The sequence below is a fragment of the Lipotes vexillifer genome, unplaced genomic scaffold, assembly GCF_000442215.2.
Source record: "Lipotes vexillifer unplaced genomic scaffold, Lipotes_vexillifer_v1.1 scaffold639, whole genome shotgun sequence".
Taxonomy (NCBI): domain Eukaryota; kingdom Metazoa; phylum Chordata; class Mammalia; order Artiodactyla; family Lipotidae; genus Lipotes; species Lipotes vexillifer.
In genome coordinates, this window is record NW_006786377.1 from 3904375 (window position 1) to 3930995 (window position 26621).

At 36.4% G+C, this 26621-nt stretch overlaps 1 protein-coding gene across 1 annotated transcript in view; it reads right to left on the minus strand.

The window, feature by feature from the left end:
- The window catches only part of TAB2 (TGF-beta activated kinase 1 (MAP3K7) binding protein 2), a 37533-nt gene extending 30677 nt beyond the window's left edge, over positions 1-6856 (minus strand). The window contains exon 1 of the mRNA XM_007458765.1: positions 6746-6856. Within this exon, the coding sequence (XP_007458827.1) occupies positions 6746-6847 (102 nt within the window). The 5' untranslated portion in view covers positions 6848-6856. The remainder of the gene's footprint in view (positions 1-6745) is intronic.
- Between the last annotated feature and the right edge of the window lie 19765 nt (positions 6857-26621).

A 26621-nucleotide genomic window follows, 5' to 3' on the forward strand; every position in this document is an offset into this window, starting at 1 on the left:
CATTCCTGGTGAAGGGAATGGCATGCCTAAAGACAGACATAAATGTGATAGTAAGGAAAAGTATGTTCTAAACAAGGTGACTGGAGCAGATCTGGCTGGAGTTAAAGGTTTGTATTGGAAATTTTGTGGAAAAAATTGTTAGAAAAGCAGATTGGGGTTAAATAATTGGGGCTTGTTAAAAATGAGTTATACTAGAGTTTGGGCTTTAATACAGGCAATGGGGAGAGCCACTGAACATTCATTGACAGAGAAGTGAAGACACAAAGGGTGTTTGGGGAAGATAAAGAACTCCACTGATACTTAAGATGAAGAGGAAAGGAAAACTTTTTGCCAAGAAGATCGGTTAGAAGATATGAAATCATGACTGATGGTGGAAACAAACTATGAAAGACTACAAATAAACAGTCAACACAATTTGGCTATAAGGGAGAAAGAGAATTCAGACAGCTGGAAGACAAAGAGCCTGACAGAAAGGGGACAGTTTTAGACATAAAGAGGATGAATATAGCCAAGTTAAAATGTCTGCAGGTGGTTTGACATGAGATAAAATCTTATTAGAGAAAATGGAACTAAAAGGCATCTCGAAGTCTTGTTAAGAAATGGTAGTCCAGTTTGACCAGATAATACGAAAGAAAAGATTAGTGAGCAACGTTTGACTTTTTTTCTTCCCCAAACGAACACTTCAGATCTCTCATGCTATAAAAATCCTTTTATCCTACACATAACTCTGAATTGATATATACTAGTTTTTCAAAGAAAATTTAAAAATTCATCACAATCTTTATCAATTGATTACTCCTTATCATAGTTAGACCTTATCTTTTGCCAAACCTAACTGGTGCTTTTTGCTTCTAGCTAAGTTTATTGCTATTCTTAGTAAATTCTTCTCCCTCCTAAGCCAAAGCTCACAAAGACCTCTTCTTCTCATCTCCTTTGCCGACATTCCCAAATTAACATGTATATTCCCTACTAAATCCACCCCCACACTTCCTTTTTAAAAGGTGATACTCCTATTTAAAAAGTCTTCTTCTCTAATTCTCTTGAGCTCTCAAAAATCCTTTCAATTCTTTATAATCTCCCATTATTTAATATGTCCTAGTCCCAGCTATGCCATAACTCACGTGCCCTTAGGTTTTTTACTCTCTACAGACATTAGTTTCTTATCAGCAAAACATAAAAGAACTTACAGGGATTTTACAAGGCTACAATAGGATAAAAGGAAACGTACTTTTTATTAAACATTTTATTTTAGAAAATTTTAAACATGTACGAAAATAGAGAGTAAATATGACAAATTCTCCTATATTCATCATCCATCTTTAAAAATATCAATATATGGCAAATCTTTCTTCATCCAATGTGTATGCCCCAGCTGCTCCTTTCATCAAGCTAGATCAAGCCTGACATTATTTCATTTCCATCTGTAAATACTTCAATATGTATCTTAAAACATAACCACAATGCCATTATCATACCCTAAAATAATCAACACTTAAGATCGCATAATATCCAAATAGTGTTAAAGTCTCTTGATTGTCTCATAAGTATCTTTTTAGTTAGTTTAAATCGGGATCTAAGCAAGGTCCACATATTTCACTTGGTTGATATGCCTCTTAGATTTCTTATAATAATAATTAGTCCTCCGCTCTTTCTCAAATTTTCTAAGCCATTTGTTTTTTGAAAAATTATCATTTGTCCAGCAGATTTCCCAACTGGATTAGCTGATTGCACCCTGTGGTATTTCACCGTGAACTAGAAGGTACAACTAGAGGTGTGCGCAGGTTCTTGTTAGCAAGACCCTGTATGGGCCTTATTTCATAGTGTATCACACAGGAGGCACAATAATATATCTGCCTGTCTTTCTGTGATCTTAAGGCTGATTCGTAGGTTCTGATGTTGTCACAGCTTGATCCAGCTAATGATTTTTTTGTGTGTGTGTGGTATGCGGGCCTCTCACTGTTGTGTCCTCTCCCGTTGCGGAGCACAGGCTCCGGACGCGCAGGCTCAGCGGCCATAGCTCACAGGCCCAGCCGCTCCGCGGCATGTGGGATCCTCCCGGACCGGGGCACGAGCCCGTGTCCCCTGCATCGGCAGGCGGACTCTCAACCACAGCACCACCAGGGAAGCGCCAGCTAATGATTTTTATCAGCCAATGATAATCACCGTTTAGAAGCTTTATCTCATTAGGGGTTGCAAAATGGTGCTATTGGTGATATTCCAAATATAAGATTCCTTTATCATGTATTAGCTGCAATTCTTCCTCATAGAACTTGATCTCTTTAACTATTTACTTACTCTTTGCACAGAAGAGGCAGGATAAATAAGTTCTCTTTACTGGCTTTTAGAATAATGAATTGGTGCCCTAGCAACTTCCAAAGGTGACACATTTTCAGTATCATTATAAACTCCTGTATCTTTAACATTTTGATATGTGTCAACTGATTGTGGTCATTATATCCTATCTTCAGCCTAGTGGGAATGACTCCAAGTTGGCTCCTGTGTACATATGATATGAGCCCATTAGTCTTTCATAGCTTCCTTGCTTTCTAATATGACAAGATGTCTAAGATCATCTTGTACACATCTTATCCCAGACCTGGGACCAGCTGTTTCTCAAAGAATCCCTGGCTACTTTTAGTGGGAAACTGTATAAGATTCCCTTTAAGTGTATCAAAAGAGATGGGATGAGCTTTTAAAAGGCTGAAAAATCAGTTTTTTTGTATATATACAAATCTGCATTCTTTTCAAAACCACAAAAGAGTCTGAATCATTATTTTCAGTTCATCTTTCATTTTCCTCCAAGCTTCTTGCACAGAGACATTACAGATAATACTGAAGTATACACTATAATCATCCTTCTCAAACTCTGATTCATTCACTCTTTCAACCGATATTTACTGAGCATCCCAGTAGGATGTAGAAAGGAATATAATCGCTGCTCTTAAGGATTTCACAGTCCAGTGGAGGAGATTAATGTGTATGCAAATAAATATAATGTACAATGGTAGGTGTTTTAATAGAAATATGAATAAGGATTATGGGCGGAGGGCACCTGAGAAGGCTTCAATTAAGGATATGGTAAGTAACACAACACATTACTTTGAAAAGAAATAGCAATTTTTTTTTTTTTTTTTTTTTTTTTTGCGGTACGCGGGCCTCTCACTGCTGTGGCCTCTCCCGTTGCGGAGCACAGGCTCCGGACGCGCAGGCTCAGTGGCCACGGCTCACGGGCCCAGCCGCTCCGCGGCATGTGGGATCCTCCCGGACCGGGGCACGAACCCGTGTCCCCTGCATTGGCAGGTGGACTCTCAACCACTGCGCCACCAGGGAAGCCCAAGAAATAGCAATTTTAAACTTACAGATTTAATCGTCATATTAAAAGAATTAAAAACTAGTGAAAATTTCAGTTAAAAAAATTAAAGTGTCAACTATGCAATATTTTTACACTATTCTAAGTTATGATTTAATTACCAAATTTTAAGGATATGAATTACATCCACTGATAACATAGCTATCTTAGAGAATCCACAGCACAAGGAAATGATGTGAAATTCCAAAAAGAGGGGGCTGAACAGTAAACAAAGTCAGGAAAAGAACAGAGGATAGATATTTCTGTTCTCCTAAGAACATGTATACAAAGTGGTAGTGTGACATGATTCTTTAGCTACTAATTTTCAATATTCTATATACTTTTTTTTTTTCATCTAGTAAAGTTCTGAACCAGTATATTATAGGGAGGATCCCTCCAGAGAAAAGACAGCCTACCCAACTGAGAAAGGGAGAGTGGCTCTCAAAAGAAAGGCTGTCACCAAATAAGAGGTGTTTATACTACATTTAGAGGTAGCTTATTTGTCGTTACAGTTTAAAAGTAACTCTAAATTTGGGAAAACTTACACCTTAGTTGTATCCCCAGAGGAGCCCTCCCCATTCCTTGCTTGTCACATTTTTGTTATATCAGCTAAAGGGGACATTATTCGAATGATTAGCAACTCAATTTAAAGAGAGTTGGGTGTTGGGAAGCATGCCATACGGAGGTTTGTTTTTGTAAAACCAGATTAACACAGTGAAAGTTGATACTACTGGGGGCCCAAAAGAAATTCTAAATCATCTATTTTCTATTTTTTGGTAAAGTTGAAAACATGTTTACTTATTTTACATTTTTAAAAACTAGGTAATTCATTTACAAAGATCAAAACAATATTAAAAGATACACACTGAGAAGTCTCACTCCCATCTGGCCTGTTCCTCCTTGCCCACCATGGGTAACCATCTTTTATTAACTTTCTTTTTAATCCTTCCAGTATTTCCTTATGCAAACAGGGGCAGACGTACATACATGTGAATATTTATTTACAGATGTATTTACATACATCTATATATACTGCTCTACATTTTTTTTTAACTTAATATATCCTGAAGATCATACTGTTAAGAGTTTCTGTCTCCTCCCTCCCTCCCCACCCCCTCCATGTTCTGGACAGTTCTTTCAGTAGCAAATCTTATTCAATCTTATTGAAGAACCTATAATATTTTTGTAGTTTTCAATGACTCACTGAACATTCTCAGTATAGTCTTATCAGAAAATGCTATTTGATAAATTAGGAAGAGGTACCTGAGTTCTAGGGGAAGATACCTTCCCCTCACTATCTCTGCTTCTTCCCATACTTTCTTTAGCTTCTGACTCCATTTTTATTACCCTTTTTTCCTCTTTCATTTCACTGCATATCCGATATCAACAAATATGGACTATTGATTCATTCACCAAATATTCATTATGGGCCTTCCACTATTATTACTGTTATTCGTATTGGTTGCTAACATTTATTGAGCACTCATTATGAGTCAGGTATCCTACTAGTTGCTTTCCTGCATTATCACATTTAACTCTCTGTGAACTTTCTTTATTCCCATTGTACCCCTGAGGAAAATGGGGGTCAGAGAGGTTAATTCAATTGCTGCTAATAACTGTCAAATCTTGAACTCAAGTCTCTTTATCAGGAAAATATATACTATTTGTTATTATTTAAATTTTTAAATTTATTTCCCCCTAGCTTTAATTGAGGTATGATTGATAAATAAAAACTGTATATATTTTGGTTGTACATGTTTTTTAAAGGTATACAATGTGATGATTTAATATACATATACATTGTGCAATGGTTACTACAATTAACACATCCACCACTTCACATAGTCAACTCTTCTTTCCTTCCTTCCTCCATCCCTCCCCCAACCCTCCCACCCTGGCTTCTTTCTTTCTTTTTTGGTGGTAAGCATACTTAAGATCTGTTCTCTTAGCACATTTCAAATATACAGGGCTTCCCTGGTGGCGCAGTGGTTGAGAGTCCGCCTGCCGATGCAGGGGACACGGGTTTGTGCCCCAGTCCGGGAAGATCCCACATGCCGCGGAGCGGCTGGGCCCGTGAGCCATGGCCACTAAGCCTGCGCGTCCGGAGCCTGCGCCCCACAACAGGAGGGGCCGCGACAGTAAGAGGGCCGCGTACCGCAAAAAAAAAAAAAATTTCAAATATACAATACATTATTATTAACTCAAAACATATACTCTTAAACAATATACCACAGAAAGAGCCAGACGTGTTTGGAGAATTCCAATCAGTTGAGGATGATTATGGCATAGGGTGTGAGCGGGGAAGGACTGGGTAAGAGATCATGCTGCAGAAGAAGGCAGGATTTTAGATCACAGACCTAGTATGTCCTAGTCAAGATATATAAACTTTACTCTGAAGGGTATGGGGAACAACCATGAGGTTTTTAAACAGGTAAATAAATATATGATAAAACCTGCACTTAAAAAGACATTTCTAGCAGAAGTGAGGAGGATAGATAGGAGCGACCAAAGCTGGGTTAGACTAAAGGTGGGTAGACCAATTAAATGTACAGATAAAAGATGATAGGGTGTGGACAAAATGTAGTCACTTGATATCAAGTACAGATATTGAGGCTTTAAAGTTTCATATAATTTCAAACTTTAAAAATCATTCATCAAGAATAAATATGTCTGAAACCAAATCATTTTTTTATATCTCCATTTTAACAAGCTGAAAAATAGTTCTTGATAGAAAGATTTCCAGTTTAATCAAATGAGAAGGTACACTATCACTAACTATTTAGAATTACGGATTTCTAAAATTGTATGTACTAAGAAAAATGTAAAAATTTATTAGATAGTGGTATTAATTGGAAAACTTACAAATTAAATTAAGAGATATAAAAAGAAACATTTTTCTTCTTTAGAATTGGGACTTCAGGCATTGTCTAGTCAAATTTCCTCATTTTACAGATAAGAAAACTAAAGTACAAAAGAAGGCATATTACTTGTCAAATATGTTTAGGGTGCCCATTTAGGATTAGATCCCAAGTTTCCTGATTCCTTATTTAATGATTTTCTCACTTTCGTATGAAGACCTGGAATTTTTAAAAGTTCTGGCAAAATGGGGAAAGGGGGGAGTGAAGCAAGCTCATAGTAAGTGTGGACCACGTATCAATGCTTTATACTGAGATCTCATTTAATCCTCACATCTACTTTACAAGGTAGGTATTATCCATATGACAGATGGGGTACAGAGAGCCTAATAACTTGCTAAAGGCCACATGACTATCAGACACCAAAGCTCATCTCTCCATCATAGTACACTAATGCCAAAGAAGATAAAAGAGTTTTCTTTCAGTGTTTTAAAAAATACCAAGTTTGTATTAATAAATTCAGAAATCATTGAACACTGACCTGTAACATGCACCTGGATACAACAACTTCAGGTACTTCAGGGAATTTTTGTCGCAGGTCATGTAAAACCTGAAAATCAATTTGGTGGCTTCCTTGGGCCATTCGTATATTGCCTGATCAGGACTATTTGTACAGTAGGCAATTCTAGGCCTTAGTGGAAACAGTACTCATCTCTTCTGTCCAAGCATTTTCTGTGAAAGAAAGAAAAAAAACTTTAATGAGAACTGTTATAGAATGAATATTGTTGTGGATTTAAAATTTCAATACAAAAGGGTATGTGCTTTAGTACCTAACATTCAATATAAACTATAAAAATATTATTTAGTCCTATAATGCGTCCCATATAGTTATACTGTCTTTTCAGTTTATAACTACTGGTGGCAAACTTTAAAATGTTCTAATTCCTATGTATTTGTATGCTTTATAATGGCTGTGCCAAATGGCATTCAAATAAGAAACTGTCAAGGTTGTTTTAAAATGGAAAACAGTAACTTTACTGATTTTTTTCTTAATGATCAGAGGACAGCCTAAGGTAAGTAATCTTGTTTATTCTACTTAAAATTTTTAAAGTTTGGATCCTGAAAAAGTTTGGTCCTACAAATAGCTTTGCCTGCTTTGTGTAAAACTGATCTGTAAATCAAAACATTTGATATTTTGCCTTAATTTTCAGATATACTTAATCTTTAAATGTGTAATCAATTCATTCTCAGGGGCTTAGCAGCATTTTATTCCCTGTTTCTATAAAATCAGTATTTAAAAAATGCTAATGCTTGGGCCCCAACCCCAGAGGTTCTGATTTAATTGGCTGGGAGCAGCATGAGCGTGTGGATATTTAAAAGCTCCCCGAGTGATTCTAACGTATGGCCCAAGTTGAGAATTACCTAACTTATTTATATTCCTAATATTCCTAATGTAAACCGTGTTTAATCTTGAAAGCCTCTTTGGGATATAAATAGTATAAAGTATATTAAACCTAAATAACATATTAAAATATTTAAAATCATTCCATTTGCATAATAATTAAAATATATTTCATTTTAGTATAAATTTGACAATAAGACAATCTCTTTAAAACAAATTTCTTATCTGTAATATTTCTCTTTTCCGTAAGCTTAAATACAAGTCTGTAAACTCTATGAATATAGGAATTAGGTCTCTTTTGTCCATTATTACACACCTAGCGCTTTGTAGACAGTTTTCAGCATAACAGTAGATATTAAAACACTTTTGAGTAAATTTAGTTATGATAGGACTCCCGAATCCTCAACACAATAAAAGCTCGTTGAGATATCATGTTTGGTAAAGACTCTCAAGCTTTTTATTATCATGTGGTTAATTTTTCCTTAATTCTTTTGTCTGTGTGACTTCAGCTTAGTTACATCTCACAGGTAAAAGCACCGCCAAACCAAGTTATCTGCATTACACATTTCTCAAATCTATTTCTAACACACACACACACAGACACACAGTTTTTAGCACTCAATGTAGTGTTTCTAGAAATGGGTTGCAGGAGAAAAGAAAAGTACTGGAAATTAGTAAAGATATTTAAACATAACAATAAGGGGCGATAAACAGGCTACAGTACTGCTCATCTTGAGAAAGCCTCCTTGACTTCACTCCAGCTATCAGCTTATTTATCTGCCCATTCCCTCTTTTGGGCTAAACTCCTTGAAAGGGTGGTTTATACTTTGTCTTCATTTCCTTCCTCTTATCATTGTTAAATCTACCCCAGTCAGGTTTTCATAGTTTTTCTCCACCGAAACTACACTTATCAAAGCTGTCCTGGATCTTCAGGCTGTCAAACTTATCAGTCACTCCTCAGGCCTCATCTCACCAGACCTCTCTGTAGCTTATGAACTAGTCAACCACTCCCTCATTCTTTAAACAATTTGTTCACTTGGCCTCTGAGATTTAAACTCTTCTGGATTTCCTCCTAGCCACTAGCAGCTCCTTCTCAGTTTTCTTTGTCAGATCCTCTTCCCTTTCGGAACATCTAAATGTTGATGAGTTATGGAGTTCAGATCTAGGGTTTCTTTTCTATTATACCTACATTCCTCTTCAAGGTAATCTCATCCAAACACACTACTTTAAAGAGAGGTTTTGCAAATCTGTATGTCCAACACCAAGGGAGCTCTCTCTCCCTTGAGTTCCAGACTAATATAACCAGCTGCCTGCCTCACATATCCTTTTGGATGTCTAAAATTCACTTCAAACTTACTGTGTCCAAAACGGAACTCTCAATTTTCCCCCATCCAAACCAAACCTGTCCCAGTCTCTTTCATCTCCGTATGTGGTACCACCAGTCATTCAGTTGGTCCTTCTCACATGCCATACTTAATCCATTATAAAGTTTGGTTGGCTGTTATCTGCAAAAGAATATTCTGAATCTGACCACTTCTCCCCACCTCTATTACTGTTCTTGTCCAAGCCGCCATCATAGTTCACCTAGACTACTGCTGCGGAGGTCTCCTAACTGGTCTCCTCCCTGCCTTAACTCTTTGCTCTACCCCCACCTCCCACTCTACTGAACAGAGTGATCTTTGTGAAAAGTAAATCAGAACAATCATTTCCCCAGCGCAAAATCCTAAACAAGGCCCCTGGCTAATTACCACCCCTGGGGCTTTGTCTCCTACCACCATCTTTATTCCCTCAGTTCCAAACTAAGTTCCCTCACACCGCTTACTTTCCAAAGAGAAGCCAATCTCATTCCTCCCTTAGGGCTTTCAGACTCCTTGCTCCTTCTGCCTGGAACACTTTTCACTCAGATACTTGCATGGTTTTCTCTCTTACTTCATTAACATCTCTGATCAAATGTCACTTCCTCAGAGACTGCTTCCTTGACCAATCTCTCTATCTAAAATAATGCCACACTTGTTTCCCTTCCCTCCCTATCACATCCTCATACCTTGCTTTTACTTCATAGCATTTATCAATATCTGACATACCTACCTACCCATCTGCCTATCCCTAAAGCGTTAGCTCCACAGGATTAAGAACTTTGAAGTTCACTGCTGTATCCCCAGGATCTAAGTCAAAGATGTAACATTTGTTGGATGAAATAAAGGTTTTACTGAATGGTTTCTTCATATTTTTTGCTTCTAAAATGCATTTCAAATAACCTAGATTGGAAATTTATATACATAATTTGAGGGAGAGGCAAATAAATAAATTCTCAGTCTAATTCAGGACAACCTTTCTTATTTAAAAGTAGATGAATCATGTAAATAAATTTCAACTTATTCTATTGTTAAAACACATACAGAAATTTCTAAAGTTCTTTGAAAAACTCTTATCACACTTGCTTGCTTTCTAATAAAGACTATCAAGTACACTAACAAGAAAATTGTTCAAACGTACAACTGTATTTTAGGGATTCCACTTCCTGTAATGCCTAAGTAGCTCCTACTGGACGAATTCTCTCATGAGCAGCTTCTATAACTAGACAACATATAAAGAGATTGAAGGCAGAAAGAGCAAAGGGGGAGTGGTGGTGCTGGGGGTGGGGAGGTGAAGGAAGTCAGTACGTAGAAGAAGTGGACAGCACAGGGTGATTTTCCATTTTTTAAATGGCTTTTAGCCAGAGAGCAGGCCTCAGTTGGTTTGCTCAGCTAAAACCCAAACAAGTAAATCCATAGTCTTACTCACTTAATGAACCAAAGGATAGGTCATGTTGTGGCATGACCACAACAGCTGAAAATCTAGCCAGTAAATCATAGAAAGGAGAGAAGCACCAAATTCTGTGTATAAATTCTGCACGTATCTCTGATCCCCAAACTACACATATGCGAGAGATTCCAAACAGCCAGGCTAAGGCTAAAATAACAGAACTGACATTTCAGTTTGAAGTTTTGAGTTGAGCCAAGTTAACTGCCTACTGAAACAAACAAGGAAGGAAGCAAACCACCAACCAAACATCAATACCCACTAGAGGAACACAATAGACTCCAGAGTCTCTACAATGTGTCATTCATAATGTCCAAGTTATAAACTAAAATTATTACACATAAGAAACAGGAAAAACTGACCCATTCTCAAGAGAAAGGCAACTAAGGGAGACCAAGCCCAAGATGACCCAGATGCTAGGATTAGCACATAAGGATTTTATAGCAGCTATTCTAACTATGTTCAAGAATGTAAAGGCAAATATACTTGGATTTCTCAGCCAAAAGAAAAAAAAAAAACTATTAAAAAAATGCAAATTCAAGAAGTGAAAAATGTCTGAAATAAAAAAATTCACTGGCTAGATTTAACCACAGATCAGAAATGAAAGAAGAAAGAGTCAGTGAACTTGAAGACAAAGCAATAGAAATCATTCTAACCTGAAGAGTGGAGGAAAAAAAAAATGGTTGAGGTAGGGAGATGAACAGACCCTCAGGGACCTGTGAGAAAGAATCAATAACTCTAATATAATATACCTTATATAATACCTTATATAATATATATAAGTGGAAATCCAGAAGAATAGGGGAGAGAGAACGGGGTAGAAAAAAGTATTTAATGAAACAGTGGCTAAAAATTTCCCCAAGTTAGTAAATGATATAAATTTACACATCCAGAAGATCTTGACTGGCTCCCCGGCCATCTTGGAGGTTGCTCTTGGTTGGGCACCATCCTGCACCTAAGGCAGGAAGGTGGTGGTCACAAAGAAGACAAAAAAAGTTGCCTAAGTCAATCAACTCTAGACTCCAGATCAACTCAAGATTCCAACTCCTTATGAAAAGTGGAAAGTACATGCAGGCTCTGAAAATAAGACAAGGCAAAGTGAAACCTGTCATCCTCACCTACAACTGCTCAGATTGAGGAAATCTGAAACAGAGTATTATGCCATGTTGGCCAAAATTGGTATCCATCTACAGTGGCAATAATGTTGAATTGGGCACAGCGTGTGGGAAATACCAAAGAATATGCACAATGGCTATCAATGATCCAGGTGATTCTGATATCATTAGAAGCATGCCAAAACAGATTAGTGAAAAGTAAATCATGCAAAATTTTTCTATAATAAAACTGGCCAGAGCCTGTTTTAAAAACAACAAACAAACAAAAAGACTTGATCAAGAAGATCAGCAAACCCTCAACAGGAAAAGCCAAAGAAAACCACAGAGAGGCCTAACAGTCGAAGTGCTGAAAATCAAAGAAAAAAAAATCTTGAAAGGAGCCGAAATACAGGGAAACAATTCAAATGAATGCCGACTTCTCATCAAAACAGTGGAGTCCAGAAGATACTGAAATGACAAAACTTAAGTGCTGAAAGGGAAAATAAACAACCAACCCACATCCTGCATCCAGCAAAAGTAAACTCTAAGGACAAGGCAAGATAACCGTTTTTAAATATAGCCTTTGTGGGTGAGTGAATAAGTTTTACAACTAAACACAGTACTGAAACAAACAGGTATTTATTTAATTATGAAAGGAAAACCAAGAAATACTTTACAACTTAATCTGGAAAATTATTTCTAATAATAAACAAAAATTTATTTTCTATGGTTAAGATGCAAAATGACTGCTCTTCTGAGAAAATAAAGAAGTCATACTTTATAGGTATGCTTCTAACAGTAGGTGCAAAATTTTGGTACCTATCCTGCCACCAGCTCAAATGATGTAGGAGGAATAATTTCTTAAGGATTCTAAACAGTAGCAGAGTACACACAGTACTACAAAACCCAACTGTAAATATACTGGAAAGATTTACAAAATGTGCCATATTCTTTCCTTTCTTAGAGTATGTAAGCAATTTATTTCTGACCTCTCAATATTATGACAGTGCAGAGTACTAAGTATCAGTTAATGGCTCACTCAGACTTCACGTTATGATAATTATCAAGTCTTCATTTTCACTATTGTTTACCATGGTGAATTCTTCCAGGACTATAAGAGTAAAACAAAAATAATGGTTTAACTGTACTCACAAGAAGAGACCACAGTCTTCAGATTAAAAAACAACGATAAAGAAAAGCAACAGGACTTATAGGTCTGATCAAAATTTGAGCATTTATGAGGTAACTGGATATTTAAAATTAGACTATCATCACCATCCACAACCCACGAATTTAAGGAGTGCCTAGTATGCAGCAGATACCATGTTGGAGATACAAGTATTAGAGTCTATACCCTTGCTCTCCAGGTCACAGACATTCCTGGATTAAAGGCACATCAAAACAAGCTCATAATTTAGGTAATTATTTTAACTTGTCCACTATTTTATCTTCTGTCTGCCTCCTGCTACCAGATCTGCTGCCTGCTATCTCAGTCTACGTTGTTGCTGACACAGTAATCTTCTTCATCCGTTTCACATCACTCAAAAACAGACTGTAAGGGAGTACATGAGGAAAAACTATAAAGAGCAGCAGCAAGAAAAAGGTAGGGGCCACATCGTGAAGTGCCTTTTGGGCCATTAAAATTTGGAGGTTTCAGCTTCAGGGTAATGGGAAGCCACTGAAAGATTTAAGTTCAGAGGCAGGAAAGGTGACATGATCAAGAAAACCTGTATGTATGAAGAATGGCTATAGTACAGAGAAAAGGGGCGAAAGAATATATGAGAAGACCAGTTAGAAAAATGCTGTAGTGTAACCATGAAATAGTTAATAGCTTGTAACTGCAGAGACAGCAATGGACAGTGAGTAGAAGGAAAATCTTCAGGGATATTTAGGAAGTAAAATTTAACAGAACTTTGAGATGGATTAGATATTGGGGTAAAGAAGGAGGTATAAAGGTTGCTTTCTTATTTGCTCAGATGGTGGTCCTATCTATAAACTAGGGAACAACAGAAAAGGTCCAAGAAAACAAAGGGGTAGATTCTAAGTTTAGTTTTGAACGTACTGAGTCTAGGGTACCTTTAAAGCCTCAAAACAGTGATATCACAGAGGGAGTTGGGATATATGGACCTGGAGCTCAGAGGAGAGGTCTAGGCTGCAGATAAACATTTGAGAGGCATCTATGGTGCTGGCATTAATTAAAATCTGAGCATAGATGAGACAATCCTACCATATAATTTAAGAACAGTCAAAGAAAAATATTCTTGGTTATATTATGTATAAAACATTATACAGTCATTATTAATTTTTTCCCTAAAGGCCAACATTCCTTCCAGCCCAAACACTAAACATTATATACAAAAATTGATTTTAAAATATTTTAATTTTTTGTTCCGGAACTATTTTAAGGATATACCCTATAATGAAAAATTAAATAAAAATTTAAAGAAGAAAACATGTACATAGTTTTTTAAAAGCTAAACAGTACTATAAAGTTTATCGAGAAACCAGCAATTTCCCTGCCTCATGCCTCTCCACTTTTATCCTATTCCCTATTCCACTGTCAACACTGAGCTGTTTCTCCACATTCCTACAAAGATGATTATAGGGCTATTTCTTGATTTTTCAATTTTATACATTTTCTATGGATTTCCTACTGTGGAAAATGAAGAGTTAGCTTTATAACTTAGTTCCCATCCCATAATATAACCATGCTTCTTCACTCCTATGTCCATCTGCCCAAGACTTATTTCACAATTTTTTGCTTAAATCCATATTCAGTATTTATATTACTTTTTCCTGTAAATACTGTTAGCCTACACTTAATCTGTTATGAGGGGTGTATTATATTGCCAAGGTCCTTCCCTTACTAGCATTTTGGGAAGAAAAGTGTGTGTGCTGTTAATGAAAAAACTGTAGAATATTAACCATATGTGACCAAAACCTGGCTTTCCATCAAGTCCAAGAAAACAGCAAAGCTCTCGCAATTCTAACCCCAGGAAAAATGGGGAGAAATGAGAGGGGAGGGGATAGGGGTAAACACTACTATTCTACTATTGAAATTATAGATTTAGATGAGATGTATTACTTTTAAACAAACCTTGATAAGAGATTAAAAAACAAACAAAACCCCCAAACTATGACTATACAGATATGTAAAAGATTAAAGTTGACTGTCCCTGGCCAGGAGGTACCATACAAAATAAATGATGGAGGAAAGCAAAATTCCCAGAGATCTAACTTTTAAGAAAAAAGGAGTGGACTTCCCTGGTGGTGCAGTGGTTAAGAATCCATCTGACAGGGCTTCCCTGGTGGCACAGTGGTTGAGAGTCCATCTGCCGATGCAGGGGACACGGGTTTGTGCCCCAGTCCAGGAAGATCCCACATGCCATGGAGCGGCTAGGCCCGTGAGCCATGGCCGCTGAGCCTGTGCTTCCGGAGCCTGTGCTCCACAACGGGAGAGGCCAGGGCAGTGAGAGGCCCGCGTACCGCAAAAAAAAAAAAAAAAGAATCCATCTGACAATGCAGGGTGTATGGGTTCGATCCCTGGTCCAGGAAGATCCCACGTGCCACAGAGCAACTAAGCCTGTGCGCCACAACTACTGAGCCTGTGTTCTAGAGCCTGCGCTCTAGAGCCTGCGAGCCACAACTACTGAGCCCACATGCCACAACTACTGAAACCCGCGTGCCTAGACCCTGTGCTCTGCAACAAGAGAAGCCACCACAGTGAGAAGCCCGTGCACCACAACAAAGAGTAGGCCCCGCTCACCACAACTAGAGAAAGCCCGCGCGCAGCAACGAAGACCCAATGCAGCCATAAATAAATAATAAATTAATTAATTTATAGAAAGATAAATAAAAAAGGAGTAACTGGTAATGTATCTTATATAAACTACTTAGATTTACGTAATTTAAACTTGACAAAGTGTTGGCCTTTATTATTAAAGTCTTATTAAAAAAATCAGTGAATAAATTAAATGTAACTCTCAGATAAGCTTAAAACTTTCCTAAGCAGTAGAATTTCAAGAAACAATACTCTAACCATCTGTTTCTAAAATTTTCTGGCGAAAGAACATGTTAATAGTTAAAAACAGAAATAACACTGCTAAATATTTCACCCTCAATTTCTACATTAGTGGGCACTGTTTCATTTAATAAGGTGAGACAATTAAATGGCTGGTTAAGTATAAATTCTAGGATTCTATAATTTGTGCTCATTTATTTATGAAATTTAATCTGTCACTTACTTGCAGTGTCTTCTTGGGCAAATCATTAAACTCCTCTGTGTCTCAGTTTCTTCACCTACAAAATGGTGATGACAGAGTAGCTACCTCACATGATTTTGAGTAATACACATAAGATAATAAAAAGGAACACAGAGCAAGCAAACAAGTAAATAAAATAGCTTATGTAAATGGTAGCCATTAACACTAACATTTCTTCCTTGTAAAATGAAGGAAACTCCAAGAATTTACAGGATTAGTGATAACACAGTGAAAATTAACGGTATTACACTTGCCTGGCCTGTAGCGAAAACTACAGACACTAGTAGTAATAATAATTTATTCTAAATATCATGAATTTCCACAAAGTACAAAAGAACAAAACCTTAGCAAACACAGCTGCAGGCCACTCTGGCTGCAGAATATTGAAGGAGTTGACTGAGCCTTTGAGGCCTTCCTTTCCCATGTATATGGGACAAATAATTTGTTTTAATTAGGTAACTCAGATAAAGCTACCTGAAAACCAAATATTAGGTTGCATATAAGTGCCAGATAAGTGATATAAACTGTGCTATAGGTGTTTAAAGGGCTCTCTGGGCTGAGGGAGGGTGTGGGAGGGTCTTGAATCATGGGTACTTAAATAAGAAGGTTGAAGTATGAAGCAAGGCAACCAAATACTGAGCAGGTTCTGGAGACAATGAGTCAGTCACCTGTCTGGCTAAAAGAAGGAGGGACAGGAGGAAAGGGAATTATGAAGAAGGAGTTTGGGGTGCTGAGTATCTACAAAAGAAGACGAGAAAGGCCAATGAAGGCTGCAAGTGTACAGTGGCCTTTATTATAGAAGATCTTGAGTTAACACTAACGGTTTAGTATTATTATGTAAACTGGTATATACATATTTTATCTTTGCCCAGTTTGTACATGGTTGAGTTTTGCTGGAACAAATTTAATTATTATAACAAAAAAATATAGTTCATGTTGAAATATCACAGAGAAATAGGATGAAATATATAAAACTAAAATTCACTTCTCAACTGCATTAGGATTCTCCTTTAGCTTTCGGACAAGAAGGAGGTCTTTCCACTTTAACCATATATACCATCCTAAAATTTAACTCTGATTTCCATAGTGACTTCCAGAGATGATAATTTTTTCTATAAACAATGGAATCTTGAGTTGGATAGAACCCTAGGAGATTGTCTTATAAAAGTATATCTATTTAAGAGGTTAGAGAAAAGCCTTGCTGCCCAGTAGACTCCTTTTACCAGACTTCCTCTTCCATTCATCTATCCAATTTTACCTCCTAAAACTAACCCTTGACAACAAACAGAAATTTTTACACTAGTAATGTCAGTTTCAAAGTGGAGAGACTACCTTGTTCACTGCTGCTGTACCCTAAACACTTAGAAAGTGTAAGGCAAGTAGTAGATGTTCAAAAACTATTGTTGCAATAAATCTCTAAATACAGATCAGAATACATCTAGATTAAAGACTACTATAAAAAATGGTAGCTATCCCTCCAAACTGAAGTGTTTGCCTTACCCCCCCGCTATGTCAGTTGTGCTGTAATACTTGTTTTGAAACTGTAAATTTGTTTCAGTGCAACTGATATGTTAGGGAACAATTTGAACACTAAATGAATTTTGCTGTGATTTTATCTGCCAGAAACACTAGGTGAATGCAGAAAACCATACTCAACTGAAACAAGCTGCATGTGAATACACAAAATGTGAATGTGAACACACCTCAAACATCTGCCAGCTACCTCAGCTCACTGCATCTTCGTGGAATCAGTCACACCCATCCACAACTTGTGTTCAACTTCCCTTGTGATTTCAGAAAACGCTTCTTCAACCACTTCACAATAACAAGCTTCCACAACTATGTGGAAACTTCTTTTACAAGGCAAACTTCAGGAGGGTTTAAAAGCAAAATACAATATTTATTTGTATAAATACTGTACAAGTATTTACATATTTCTTAGCCACTTAACATGTGTAAAACTATACTGTCATGTTTTTTAAGGTTCCTATCTTTCTAAATGTTCACTGATGACATTTTGAGTGTTGTACCCCAATTCCACGTTTCCCGTAAGTCTTGTAGGTTTTGTTTTTTTATTTTTTGACTGTATTATTTTCCATAGTATGGTGTTTTTTAGGAACACATATGTCAAATTTTAACAGAACTGTTTGTACTGCAAAGCCCCTGACCTCAACAACGGTTACTCAATTCCCCAGGATGTCTAATTGGAAGGTAGAATGTTTCAACTTACATATTTGGTTGTCAATATGATGTCAACAGTTTCTTATTACTAATTTTAACTTGTGTCTCTCTGTGGACTGGCTGACAGGATCAGACTGTGCAGTGAGTTAGCTATAACTTTTTTAAAGTTAAAGCAAGTTTTGAAACTTTTTGGCCTCAATGAAGATTTCAGAATTAAACTTAAAAAAAAAAGTATTACCTTCCTAATTATATACACTATTTAAAATACCTTTTTCATTATTGGTGTAGTATGTAAGTATCTCATCAAATGCCAAGTAGGTAATTGTTGATGCACTTCACATCTGATTAACTTTAAAAGAATTTACAAATGTCATTAATTGAATATGAAAAATCTCAAAATTTAACAGCAAATTTTTAGAACTGTATTTCTTGGAGCATGATATTACAACTTTATTAAGGCAAAGCAAACTCGCTGCCCCCCAAATTCTATAATATCAAGTTATTTTCCTAAGATTTAAAATGCTAGAATTATAGCTATGGCAATTAAAAATCTAAAATTCAAATACTATCATCATTTACAATTAAAAACAGGATAAGTGTAATTCACCTGTAGCATAAACTTTAGCATAAAACAGCTGTAATACTGAATCATTTTACATAGATATTTGCAAAAATAAAATAACAGAAACACACCAAGTTAGTTACCTAAATGCTACTTACTTTAAGTTACCTATCATGTTCAGATTTAGTGTTAGTTAAAAGCTTAAAGGGAACAAAGGATTATGTTACCAGAAAATGTATTTCTCAACTTATAGGCCTACAGTAATTTATTTTCTAAAGAAAAACAGTAAATATTAATAACTGAAGTAACATAATGATCCACATTACCTCCTCTTAAAAAAAAATTTCCCAATTTTCTCATTTAATACACTGCCTCAAGTTCATTGAATGTTGACCATTTCTTATGGTTAAAAGGCTTACCAGTTATAAGTTCCTCTAAAAGGAATGTGCAAGTCAGCCACACTTGGCAATTTATGTATTGTGGTTTTGTGGTGAGTGCTACCATTTTCTAAGGATCAAAAAAAGTGCAATAAATCTAAGGCAGAATGGTTATAATCCATCAAAACATATTATATAACTAACTACCTTGTGTGTATTTTCCAAGTCATACCCCATTATTATCTTTCAATACATTAGGGCTTTAAGATGGAAACAAAATTACTTCTGAGTGAGCCCCTTTTAATGTAATTTTTGGATAATGCATCCTGTATGCAAATATCTTTAAAAGAAAACATGATATAAATATGTGATATGATAATAAGCTCCTATTTATGGGTAAAAGGGAAAAAAAGAGGAGAAAAAGAAACGAAAGCACTTGAAAGAACCAGTTTACATCTTATATCAACCATAAACATTTGGAATGAACTAACAGTCTCAGTGACATGTGAAAATTATAATAATTTGGTTAAAATATTAACCTAGAATGGCATTTTAAGATGAAGATTCAGAGAAAGTTATAAGAAGTTTCACCATCTCCATGTCGTTTCCTTCCTTGACCCCTGTTTTTTCTGTTCATCTCATCTAACTTTGCCCATCTTCTTTCTACTGTCGTGGCCCTTAGCTGACTTCTCCCCAGCGTAGACTGCTGGCCAGATGCTAGGTATGTGTGTGTGTTATGGCACTGAAAGAGTGATGATTAACTTCATGAGTTAGACATACTATGAATGGACAGTTATTCTTGATCTCCAAAACCTTTAATAACTAACAAAAAGTTAAATCAGTAATTTTAAAATCATATACATACACTTGATTGGTAATTGACAACTGTGGTGAATCATGAGACTGCTAAGCCTGCTAATGGAGAAAGTACATAAGGATCTATGTGCAAAGGAAAACATTTAAAAGAAAGATTTCATTACTACAACAGTATTCAGAATCTTCAAAAGAAATTATAGTGTATTTAAAATGAGTGGTTAAAACAGTGAAACAATATTAAATTGAATCAACTCTCTAAAATAAAGTAATTTTGTTTTTTGTTATGTGCCAGTCTTTCAAATCTAACACTACAAAACTGTTGAAAAGATGGCTATTAATCTTGTTATAGTTATGGGGAATGAATTTCATATTAGATGGTCAAGAATAATCTCAAAACTGTACAGAAAATTATATCTCAGCAGATTTATTACATATAAATCTATTTCACAATTCTGCAAACAATTATAGATACCCTTAGAGAACACTCAATATTTTTAATTGTATAATACAGTTGAATAAAGAAATCTCATTATACAATGCTTATCCATAAATCTAGAGACTTCCATAATAAGAAATATGAACTGCAAAAATATATGAAAGTGATCATCTACTTCATATTTTGATTTATGAAATGACATATTTTCTAACATATTATTGTTATATATTATACTTGCATATGTACTATATAGTATACATATTTTGCTTACTCAATAAACATTTGTTGAGTGTCTACTAGTCACTCTATATGATAATGGGTGCTGAAAATATTAAAATTAATAAAAGCACAGCTGCCTCCACTCAAGAAATTTACATTTTAGTAGGGGAAGACAATATATCAACAAGTAAATATAATAACTGAATTGTAACTGAGTTGTGCTGCAGTATACATAGGAAACAAAGAAGGGACCCATCAATTCTGAGGGAAGTGGAGGATTTATGGAAACGATTAATTAAAGAAGGCAACACCGAGACAGCGGAAGCAAGAACTACAATCCTGCAGCCTGTGGAACAAAAACCACATTCACAGAAAGATGGACAAGATGAAAAGGCAGAGGGCTATGTACCAGATGAAGGAACAAGATAAAACCCCAGAAAAACAACTAAATGAAGTGGAGATAGGCAACCTTCCGGAAAAAGAAATCAGAATAATGATAGTGAAGATGATCCAGGACCTCGGAAAAAGAATGGAGGCAAAGATGGAGAAGACGCAAGAAATGTTTAACAAAGACCTAGAAGAATTAAAGAACAAACACTTAGAAGAATTAAAGAACAAACAAACAGAGATGAACAATACAATAACTGAAATGAAAAATACACTAGAAGGAATCAATAGCAGAATAACTGAGGCAGAAGAACGGATAAGTGACCTGGAAGACAGAATGGTGGAATTCACTGCCATGGAACAGAATAAAGAAAAAAGAATGAAATGAAATGAAGACAGCCAAAGAGACCTCTGGGACAACATTAAACACAAAAACATTCACATTATAGGGGTCTCAGAAGGAGAAGAGAGAGAGAGAAAGGACCTGAGAAAATATTTGAAGAGATTATAGTCAAAAACTTCCCTAACATGGGAAAGGAAATAGCCACACAAGTCCAGGAAGCGCAGAGAGTCCCAAGCAGGATAAACCCATGGAGAAACACACCGAGACACATAGCAATCAAATTGACAAAAATTAAAGACAAAGAAAAATTATTGAAAGAAACAAGGGAAAAACGACAAATAACATACAAGGGAACTCCCATAAAGTTAACAGCTGATTCCTCAGCAGAAACTCCACAAGCCAGAAGGGAGTGGCATCATATATTTAAAGTGATGAAAGGGAAGAACCTACAACCAAGATTACTCTACTCAGCAAGGATCTCATTCAGATTCAACGGAGAAATCAAAAGCTTTACAGAAAAGCAAAAGCTAAGACAATTCAGCACCACCAAACCAGCTCTACAACAAATGCTAAAGGAACTCCTCTAAGTGGGAAACACAAGAGAAGTAAAGGACCTACAAAAACAAACCCATAACAATTAAGAAAATGGTAATAGGAACATAGATATCGATAATTACCTTAAACATGAATGAATTAAATGCTCCAACCAAAAGACACAGGCTTGCTGAATGGATACAAAAACAAGACCCCATATATATGCTGTCTACAAGAGAACCACTTCAGACCTAGGGACATATACAGACTGAAAGTGAGGGGATGGAAAAAGATATTCCATGCAAATGGAAATCAAAAGAAAGCTGGAGTAGCAATACTCGTATCAGATAAATAGACTTTAAAATAAAGAATGTTACAAGAGACAAGAAAGGACAATACATAATGATCAAGGGATCAATCCAAAAAGAAGATATAACAATTATAAATATATAAGCACCCAACATAGGAGCACCTCAAAACATAAGGCAACTGCTAAGAGCTATGAAAGAGGAAATCAACCGTAACACAATAATAGTGGGGGACTTTTAACAGCTGATTTACACCAATGGACAGATCATCCAAACAGAAAATTAATAAGGAAACACAAGCTTTCAATGACACAATAGACTAGCTAGATTTAATTGACATTTGTAGGACATTCCATCCAAAAACAGCAGATTACACTTTCTTCTCAAGTGCACAAGGAACATTCTCCAGGATAGATCACATCTTGCGTCACAGATCAAACCTCAGTAAATTTAAGAAAGTTTAAATCATATCAAGCATCTTTTCTGACCACAACCCTATGAGATTAGAAATCAATCACAGGGAAAAAAAACCCTTAAAAACATAAACACATGGAGGCTAAACTATATGTTATTAAATAACCAAGAAATCACTGAAGAAATCAAAGAGGAAATCAAAAAATACCTAGAGACAAATGACAACAAAAACAATATGATCCAAAACCTATGGGATGCAGCAAAAGCAGTTCTAAGAGGGAAGTTTATAGCAATACAAGCCTACCTCAAGAAACAAAAAAAATCTCAAATAAACAACCTAAACTTACACCTAAAGGAACTAGAGAAAGAAGAACAAACAAAACCCAAAGTTAGCAGAAGGAAAGAAATCATGAAGATCAGAGCAGAAATAAATGAAATAGAAACAAAGAAAATAATAGCAAAGATCAATAAAACTAAAAGCTGGTTCTTTGAGAAGATACACAAAATTGATAAACCATTAGTCAGACTCATCAAGAAAAAGAGGGAGAGGACTCAAATCAATAGAATTAGAAATGAAACAGGACAAGTAACAACTGACACTGCAGGAATACAAAGGATCATGAGAGATTACTACAAGCAACTATACGCCAATAAAATGGACAACCTGGAAGAAATGAACAAATTCTTAGAAAAGCACAACCTTCCAAAACTGAACAAGGAAGAAATAGAAAATATGAACAGACCAATCACAAGCACTGAAATTGAAACTGTGATTAAAAATCTTCCAACAAACAAAAGCCCAGGACCAGATGGCTTCACAGGCAAATTCTATCAAACATTTAGAGAAGAGCTAACACCTATCCTTCTCAAACTCTTCCAAAATATAGCAGAGGGAGGAACACTCCCAAACTCATTCTACGTCACCCTGATACCAAAACCAGACAAAGATACTACAAAAAAAGAAAATTACAGACCAATATCACTGATGAATATAGATGCAAAAATCCTCAGCAAAATACTAGCAAACAGAATCCAACAACACATTAAAACGATCATACACCATGGTCAAGTGGGATTTATCCCAGGGATGCAAGGGTTCTTCAATACATGCAAATCAATCAACGTGATACACCATATTAAGAAACTGAACAATAAAAACCGTATGATCATCTCAACAGATGCAGAAAAAGCTTTTGACAAAATTCAACAACCACTTATGACAAAAACTCTCCAGATGGGCTTCCCTGGTGGCGCAGTGGTTGAGAGTCCGCCTGCCGATGCAGGGGATACGGGTTCGTGCCCCCGTCCGGGAAGATCCCACATGCCGCGGAGCGGCTAGGCCCATGAGCCATGGTCACTGAGCCTGCATGTCTGGAGCCTGTGCTCCGCAATGGGAGAGGCCACAACGGTGAGAGGCCTGCACCCATTTATGATAAAAAAAACTCTCCAGGAAGTGGGCATAGAGGGAACCTATTTCAACATAATAAAGGCCATACATAACAAACCCACCACAAACATCATTCTCAATGGTGAAAAACTGAAAGCACTTCCTCTAAGATCAGGAACAAGACAAGGATGTCCACTCTTGCCACTATTATTCAACATAGTTTTGGAAGTCCGAATCACGGCAATCAGAGAAGGAAAAGAAAAAAAACGAATACAAATTGGAAAAGAAGAAGTAAAACTGTCACTGTTTTCAGATGACATGATACTATACACAGAGAATCCTAAATATGCCACCAGAAAACTTCTAGAGCTAAACAATGAATTTGGTAAAGCTGCAGGATACAAAATTAATGCACAGAAGTCTCTTGCATTCCTATACACAAATGAAGAAAAATCTGAAAGAGAAATTAAGGAAACATTCCCATTTACTATTGCAACAAAAAGAATAAAATACCTAGGAATAAACCTACCTAAGGAGACAAAAGACAAAAGAAAACTATAAGACACTGCTGAAAGAAATTAAAGATGATACAAACAGATAGAGAGATATACCATGTTCATGCATTGGAAGAATCAACATTGTGAAAATGACTATACTACCCAAAGCAATCTACAGATTCAATGCAATCCCTATCAAATTACCAATGGCATTTTTTACAGAACTAGAACAAAAAATCTTAAAATTTGTATGGAGACACAAAAGACCCTGAATAGCCAAAGCAGTCTTGAGGGAAAAAAATGGAGCTGGAGGAATCTGACTCCCTGACTTCAGACTATACTACAAAGCTACAGTAATTAAGACAATATGGTAGTTGCACAAAAACAGAAATACCGATCAACGGAACAGGACAGAAAGCCCAGAGATAAACCCACACACCTATGGTCAACTAATCTATGACAAAGGAGGCAAGGATATACAATGGAGAAAAAGACAGTCTCTTCAATAAGTGGTGCTGGGAAAACTGGACAGCTACATGTAAAAGAACGAAATTAGAACACTCCCCAACACCATACACAAAAATAAACTCAAAATGGATTGGAGACCTAAATGTAAGACTGGACACTATAAAACTCTTCAAGGAAAACATAGGAAGAACACCCTTTGACATAAATCACAGCAAGATCTTTTTTGATCCACCTCATAGAGTAATGGAAATAAAAACGATAATAAACAAATGGGACCTATTGATACTTAAAAGCTTTTGCACAGCCAAGGAAACCATAAACAAGACGAATTGACAACCCTCAGAATGCGAGAAAATATTTGCAAACGAATCAACGGACAAAGGATTAATCTCCAAAATATATAAACAGCTCATGCAGCTCAATATTAAAAAAAACAAACAACCCAATCAAAAAATGGGCAGAAGACCTAAACAGACATTTCTCCAAAGAAGACATACAGATGGCCAAGAAGCACATGAAAAGGTGCTCAACATCACTAATTATTAGAGAAATGCAAATCAAAACTACAATGAGGTATCACCTCATACCAATTAGAATGGGCATCATCAGAAAATCTAGAAACAACAAATGCTGGAGAGGGTGTGGAGAAAAGGGAACCCTCTTGCACTGTTGGTGGGAATGTAAATTGATACAGCCACTATGGAGAACACTATGGAGGTTCCTTAAAAAACTAAAAATAGAACTACCATATGACCCAGCAATCCCACTACTGGGCATATATCCAGAGAAAACCATAATTCAGAAAGACACTTGTACCCCTATGTCCACTGCAGCACTATTTACAATAGCCAGGACTTGGAAGCAACCTAAATGCCCATTGACAGACGACTGGATAAAGAAGATGTGGTGCATATATACAACGGAGTATTACTCAGCCATAAAAATGAACGAAACTGTGTCATTTGTAGAGATGTGGATGGACCTAGAGACTGCCATACAGAGTGAAGTAAGTCAGAAAGAGAAAAAAAAAATCGCATACTAATGCATACATGTGGAACCTAGAAATATGGTACAGATGAACTGGTTTGCAGGGCAGAAATAGAGACACAGATGTAGAGAACAAATGTATGGACACCAAGGGGGGAAAGTAGTGGGGAGGGGGGTGGTGGTGGGATGAATTGGGAGATTGGGATTGACATATATACACTTATATGTATAAAATGGATAACTAATAAGAACCTGCTATATAAAAAAATAAATAAAATTCAAAAAAAAAAGAATGATGACATGAAAAACAAAACAATCACAAGATTATAATTTAAAAAATAATAAAATAAAGAAGGCAACACCTAAGCTGGGTCTTGGAAGATAAAAATGTGTTCGCTAGATGGTCAGGCAAGAGGGAAAGAATATTTCAAACATAAGTAGTTGTCTGGGAAAAGACTTTAAATGCATGGCAAGTTTGGAAAACCACAAGAAGCTGGTTAATGTTGAAGTGCAGGGAGTGAGACTAACAGCGAGAAAGTGTGATAAAGGAAGAGGCTGAAGAAGTAGGGTAGGCACAGGCATATCATAGATGATCTTAATTGCTTTCCTCTGCACCATATGTGCTGAATCCCACAAGTCAGCAAGAACAACATGCCTTTCACTTTCCAGATTCGGATAATTTATCTCTGAAGTTCCAAGCCCTGCCTGGTTTGTGACATTCCACCAAGTCCCAGAGGTGGGCATGCATTCATTCAGCAACATTCACTCTGTGCCATTTAGCAGTGTATAAGCTGCAGTGGAGATCAGGAGGAAGTGCCTAAAACTTAGGAATTAAGGAGAGGCAGGAGAAACTTCACAAAGAATGTAGTGCTTGAACTTAGCCATTACAGATGAATCATAAAAGTCTTGCAGGATATCACTGACTACTGTTTGTGTTGCGG